The following is a 7,047-nucleotide window of genomic DNA, read 5'->3' as shown; positions in this document are numbered from 1 at the left end:
TATTGTATTACTGCTTCATCATTGGATCTTTCTTCCCTGCAGCATTTTCAATAAAAGGAGAGTAAGAGTGTCAACAAGAGAACTGCCAGCCCAGGCTAATGATCAACACACACACTTCTCCAAGCCCAGCTACTGAAGGAAGGGTTCAAGCAACACATCTGTGAATTTGAAGAGTAAATAACTACTGTGAAAAAGCTGCTTATGTAAGGCACTTCCCCTAGATGCTGCTTTTAATTCTATGTTGAAATCAAGCCATTAAGTGGAAAGGGAACGAGACCTGTCCAGCAAAGTATGGTACCTTAGGTTCTGTCACACTCTCACATCTGCACTGCACAACAACACATATCCTGACCTCAAGTGAAGGATTAACCTAGGAAAAAAACAGAACAGAAGCAGGATTTTTTGGTCGTGTAGGTGGTATGGAAGTAAAAGTGTCTCTCATTTGTCCTTAGCTGCTGAAACAGTGCAGGGCTGTGCTAAGCAAAGCAAACCAGCCCTCATGAAGCAATGAGCTATCCACTTCATATTCTTCATTCGGATCAGCTCATTCAGAGCTGTGTTGTTGTTTCTATGTTGTTCCCTGTGTAGTGGTACACAGACAAAAGTGACATTGCCAGAAAATTGAGAAGGTAGGAGAAATAGTCTGTGATGAAAACATCTTTCTCAAAAGAATGGTGAAGTCATAACCATCTTTGTGGAGCTGGCTCACGAGATGTTGGAGCACTAAGAAAAATGTTGCACTAGGCCTGCCTTTGCATAGCATGCAGTTCACACCCCAAAACCACACATGTACTTGCATATATACACCTTGAGATGTTTGTGTGTCAGAGGCCAGCATGCACACCAGGATGTGCACTCACAAAGACACAGATATATACACTCATACACAAATGATGACATCATTTTTTATTCTCCATTTCTGAGCACACCCCTACCTGCTCATACAGATTTCTTGGCTTCAGTGTCTGAAGCATGAAATTGAGTGGTTGAGGCAAGGGCAGGAATCTGATCACATGCAGGTGTACAGAGAGACACTAACACAAAAGTACTTCATATTCATTTAATTGAACTAGCAGTGTACTTTCCCCTTACAGCAAAGAGGCATGGACATTACAGACAACTCAGTCACATTCTGAGGGACAAAAGCTTTTGTTTTACACATCAAAACACATGTTGAAGTTGTGAGAGGGAGAGACAGCTTGAGAAGGAGTTGAGCTTTGTGAGTTGGAGTATAGCCCTTCCCAAGAGTTTATTCGGTGCGATAGAATTGCAAATCATCTTTTTCATCATTTTGATTCACAAACCCCAAGTGAAATTCCCCTCACTATTTGGATTCTACTCATGGGGGTGGAATTGTCCCTGCATTAAGTTCTCTGGTTGTCTCAAGCTAGATTTTGGGGGTTCTTTCTATCTCTTCCAGGTACTGACATGATCTCCACTACCACAGCACCTGAGCACTTCAGAATATTTGTCCCAGAAACAACCTTGTGAGGTAGAGAAGTGCTACTGTTCCCATTTCTGCATGGAGAACTGAGGCACTGAGGTGCTGAAAATCACAAAGGACATCCTTAGCAGGACAGTCACTCGAAATTGAGTCCAGGTCATTCCTCCTGCCTCCTCAGTGCTCTGACCCCTGAATCATCCTCCTTTTCTTCACCTTTGTTGACTATTAGTACCAGTGTATATATATTGCTGATGTGAAGCCTTCCCTGGGAAGCATTGCTAAGCATATGTGTAGCTCTGTGCGTGCTGCCTCCTCCCTCCCCAGACAACAGGTGTGGGTCTCACAGGCTGTTTGACTGTACAGAGAGCAGCACTACCACCTCTCAGGTGTGCTCTTCTCTCAGCCGGTCTCCAGCTCAGAGCATAACACCAGCATATTCTTCCCTCCGTGCTCCAAGAGGTACACTGACTCTTCTCCCCAGAGAGTCTCCTGAGGCAGGCACTGGTCCCAGGGTCATTGACCCATCTCCCTGTTTTGGTTTCTAAGATCTGTCAGTGATTAACCACAGTTCATCTGTCTTATAACTATCAGCATTCATCTTTCCCTTTCCTACAGAGACTTACCCTCACAGCCAAAGAACTTGTAACTTGCTCTCACTTGCCACAGACTTGCTTTGCCTCTAAGAACAGCTGCACTCCCTTGGAGCAGAGACCTCTTTTTAAAAGGAAAACAAAATATTTAAATAAAATATCAAAACTTTAAAATACAATATCAAAACTTTAAAAACATCTCACGTAAATAAATAGAACACAAACATCACAGTTCTTATCCTGGAGAGGTTTCTTTATAAAGGATAACAGTTTCTGGCTCTTCTGCTTCACCCTGGGATGACTGAGCCATCCACACAGTCTGTCATATCTGGGGCTGCTCCTTTCAACAGCCTTCCCAGATGTACCTTTGGAAATAGGGCTGTACTCTACCAGAAGTTGGTGGCTGCTGGCTCTTTGAGGGTATCACAGCCCCTTCAGCATTCATAGATTCATGAGTTATCCACAGACCAGGGTCTGTCAGCCCCAAGACTGCAGGGATTTCATCACTCTGCTGACCTACTTCTTTCTGCTACATGAGGAAGCAGAGTCATGGAGATGGATGAGGAAACATGGAACTGAGGAATGGCCACCTACCCCTGTGTTCTGGCTCTGGGATCTGCTGCCATGTACCCAGTAGTCCTCATGTCCATCATGACATCTACCCTGAGCCAGGGGGCCACTGTGAGGCAGTGGGGTGTATCTGTGTGTGTGTGTGTGTGTGTATGTGTAACTCTGTCTTGATATCAGGGAGAGGTTTGTGTTCAAATATAAATAAGGCACAAGAGACGTGTGCATCTATGTGGATGAGCACCACCAATATTATAACAGCAACAGGTAGCAGTGCTAATGGTGACAATTATGTAGTGTTTTCAAGCCTGATTTCATTACAGGGCAATTGCTGTTTCAACTGGATGGTCTTGGGGTCTCAGCGGTGGTTCTAGCACCCAAGTTGAGTTTCCTCATTTGTGGGGAAAGCTCTGTCCTGGACTCAAGGAGTTCACAGACTTCGTCCATTGCTCTGGTGCAGATCTCGAGGTTGGCAGCCAGCTTCTGGATTTTGGCCTTCAGCATGGCCTGGCTCACTTTTGTGACCTCTTTTGTATATTCTGGCACAAGGAAGCTGTGGGAGCCACAGAAGACCATGAAGCAGACAGAGTTATAAAGGGAGATGGATGCTCTCTTCTCTGACTGGAGAAGCTTGGGGTCCCCTGGGCCCTGCACACGGCGGAGGAATTCCAGGCAGCTGAGGATTTCCCTCATCTGTTTCCGACAAGTCATTGCAATTTCCTGCACCTTCTTCACCTCCCGGGAATTGCAGAGCACGGCAGAGAGATCGGAGGTGATGCTGACAGCTCCTCCAGCAGTGGCTAAGCCCAAACCCACTGCCGATGCCAGGAGGGAGGCTCCCAGTGTAGCTGGGCTTAGAGACAATCCCACGATGGCCGTGACTGCTCCCACGGCTGTCAGTGAGCTCCCACTGATGTTGGCAATCAGGGATCTTTTGCGAAGCTTGTTGATTTTGCGAGCTGCCTTGTGAAGGTGAGCAATCTGACCTCGCAGCCTCCGTCGCTGATCCAGCAGCGCTCTGTGGAAGTGGTGCGTGGGGTCTGGCGCCTGGGGACGGGCAGCACCGTTCCTCTCCATGGCCTCTGCCTAGAAAAAGAAGATGGGTTGGGATTTATATAAAAAGCTCAAGACTTGCTCAACCTTGACCTCCATCCCAAGGATGGCATCCAGCCAATTTTCTCTCTTCGCTCTACTGCTTGGAAGGTTTGCTGTCTGCACGCATGCACATACTCACGTACACATGCGCACACACACACACGTACACACACATATGCTTAGTTACTCTATTCTGACTTTGGAGTTTTTTTGTCATCCTTGGGGACATTAAAATATCTATATAGGAGTTGAACTTGATGATCCTTATGGATCCCTTCCAACTCAGGTCATTCTATGGTCTTAAGGGCTGTGGTCAGGGCTACTGGTGTTCTTCTGTGAAAACATGAAATGTCTCTTCCAATCCAGGGGACATAAATTCCATTAAGGTTATGTGACTCAGCACCCAGTGCAGTAATGCTGCCAGAACTACATGGTGGTGTCCTCCCGATGGGATTCAGAGGTTTTATAATATTCAAGAGCATATTTCACAGGAAAGTCCAGACTTTGAGGAGATAAAAACCACCAATCCTAGGTTGCTATTTAGGGGTCCTTTCCCACTAAAGGAGGACAGAGGGAAGCTGCTGAGGGGAGTCAAGGTCTAGTTTTTCCATCTACTAGCTGAAAATGCCTCAGATGGCAATTGTGAACATCCTTCCTCTCTTTATGCTTAAATAACTCAAGGACCTGCACCACTTCTTTCTTATTGTAACCTGGCATCAGGATCCAAACAAAGATGGGAATCATTGTTTTGCAGTACTAAGTCCAGCCTATGGGTGTGAATCCTCAGTGGTGGGAGGCCCATGAACCATGTGTTAAGAGGTCCATGGACTATGTTTAAGAACTCCATGAAGGGCACATCAGAATAGCAAGCCCCTTTTTTGTGTACACACTTCTGGGGGACTACTGGGGAGAACAGTGCTGGCTATGGTAATGTCTGCCTTCTAGATGGTGAATCCTCAGGGTTTCAGAGCTGCGTGATCTCTCTTTTCTCTCTGTACTTTTTCACCAAGATGGAAGGAAATGTTCCAATGAGCATTTTCAAATTGCTCTAAGGTTACAAAATGCTTTATAAAGGAAGCCAGCATCCTTATTCCTGTTTTACCTGGATGGCAACTGAGGCATAAGAAGCAAGAGGAGGGACGCAGCATCACCAGCTGTCTGATGACAGCAGTTCTCGTGCTCTCCACACCACTGCACCATATACAAGGCTGCATTGCCTCTGTGTTTAACAAGATGTAGCCATGGATCTAAGAAGCTGGTCACATTCCATATTGCCCTCATAACCACAATAAGACTCCATAGTAGAAAGATTTTGTCCCAGGCCCAGATAAGTGTAAATATTAATTACTGCAGACGTGTTTTCTAATTCCTCATTACTGTATGAACCAGAGTGGCCTGATCCCTCACACTGGGCACACTGTATGGTTTAGTTCATCAGGGCTTTCATTCTGCAGACTCCTTGTCTTCCAGAAGAAAAAAGCCATCTACCATTGAGAGTCTTTCCACCCTAAAGAGTGTAAATAAATAATTCTTGCTGTCATTCTTCTTTTCTGCTTTTACTAATCCATTTCAGACAGAATCCTTTAGGGCTTCCTCTGCCCATAATCAGAACAATCATTCCAGTTTCTCTCAGGCCTTTCTCATCACTGGGCTATTTGAGCCATTCAGTACAGTGTGCTTTTCTTAGCTGGAGGCAGTGTCCTCTTATTTTTTACTCTGTACTCAGAAATTGAGCTGAAGGCACAAGGACTAAAACTAAGCCTAATAGGTACTGGTGTCAAAATGAGCAATGAGCACATCATCAACAGATTATTAAATATATTGATTCCTTCTTAACATCTTGTTCTGCAGATTTTCTTGTGGACAAGAGTCTCTGGTAATGCCAGCAGCCATCTCACTGCACAGTTAGTAGAACAGTCATTTAATACATAACATCAACCTTACAGTGATGCGTGTCTTTTGAGTGCACAGATTTATGCCAGCAAAAAGGAAGACAAAGCCATCTCCCGCTCTTAGAGAAAAATCCCCCAACAATAGCTTTTTAATTAAATTACTATCAATAGTAAATAACAAATTCTATTTGTTAATAAACAGTAATTAATTACTATTTAAGTTAGTAAATTAATTAATTACTATTTAAGTTAGTAAATTATTAAATAGTAAGAAATAGTTTTTTTAAACATTATGAAATAATGTATACATTAGTCCCAATCTGTAACTAAACTCTAAATGCTTTCCTAATGCAGTACTCAGGCAGATTCAAAAGAGAAACTTACCTTTAGTTTCTGGCTGACCTCCCCACAGACAAATTTTGGTCTGTTTCTGGAGGAGACCAATTTATAGCTCCCGTGGACCAATTGCTGCAGTGGGAATGCTTTGCCTCATACTGGGAGTTTGCCATTTCCTGCTCTCCCTTGTGCAGAAGGATGTGACACACTGGAAAGTGACCTGCGGGACAGCGAGCACACATCATGCTCAGGAAACGATCCCTGCGAATGAACATTGTGTGTTCGCTTTTCCTGAAGTCTAGGGGAAAAAAAAAAAAAAAAATTAAATCTCAGCCTATTCCTGGCTCTGAGCTAGTGCAGTCATTCCCTCCAGGGAGCAGTTGCCTTTCCTTTCCCTGAAATAGCAACTGACTTTACTCTGCGCTAGAGCCACCAATTACTTGACGACTGAAGCTTCTCCCCTCCCATATCTAGAGCATTAACCAGCCAGCTTCTTCATTCAAGGCCAGTGTACTTTCAAAATCCTGGCTTTTTGGGACAACCATGCTTGCAATTGGCTGCAAAGCAGCAGTGCTGCTTGCAAGCTGGAGCAGAGCTCCAGCCCATAAAAGGAAAGCAGCTCCATCGCAAATCAAAGAATCATAGAATTGTAGAATTTCTTGAGTTTAAAGAATCATTGAGTCCAACTCCTGGCTCCATACAGGACCACACAAAAATGAGATCCAATGTCTGAGAGCATTGTCCAGACGATTCTTGAGCTCTGGAAGCTTGGGGCCATGCCCACCACCCTGGGCAGCCTGTTCCATGCCTACCAGCCTTTGGTGAAGAACTTTTTCCTGATATCCAACCTGACCCTCCCCTGACACAGCTCTATGCTTTTCCCTTGGGCTCTGAGTCAAGATGGTTGCTCTGGATTTCCATTCTTACCCCTTCTGAGTGGAGAAAGCCATGCACAGACCTTCAAAAGGGATGATCTTCTGGTGGTTTTGCCGTTTCTTAACCATGGGCACTGTTCTTTCCCTAAGGTGCCTGCCCAGCAGTTGATGACCAGAAGGAAAGGTCACTCGGATCCCCTCCTCTGCTGCCTGCTCTTGCCTGACAGCTGTGCCTACAAAAGGATGTG

General features: G+C 44.9%; 1 protein-coding gene across 1 annotated transcript; it reads right to left on the bottom strand.

Moving 5' to 3' along the window:
* Positions 1-921: 921 nt before the first annotated feature.
* On the bottom strand, positions 922-6,096 carry APOLD1 (apolipoprotein L domain containing 1). Its single transcript, XM_048948245.1, has 2 exons — positions 5,973-6,096; positions 922-3,687 (listed from the first exon to the last, which is right to left on the bottom strand). Exon 2 carries the CDS (start codon positions 3,676-3,678, stop codon positions 2,938-2,940), a length of 741 nt encoding a protein of 246 aa, XP_048804202.1. The 5' UTR covers positions 3,679-3,687; positions 5,973-6,096; the 3' UTR covers positions 922-2,937.
* Between the last annotated feature and the right edge of the window lie 951 nt (positions 6,097-7,047).

Source organism: Lagopus muta, chromosome 1 (genome assembly GCF_023343835.1).
Source record: "Lagopus muta isolate bLagMut1 chromosome 1, bLagMut1 primary, whole genome shotgun sequence".
NCBI classification, from domain to species: Eukaryota; Metazoa; Chordata; class Aves; order Galliformes; family Phasianidae; genus Lagopus; species Lagopus muta.
The sequence above is the reverse complement of the archived record's forward strand: the minus strand, read 5'-3'. Positions and strand labels throughout refer to the sequence as shown.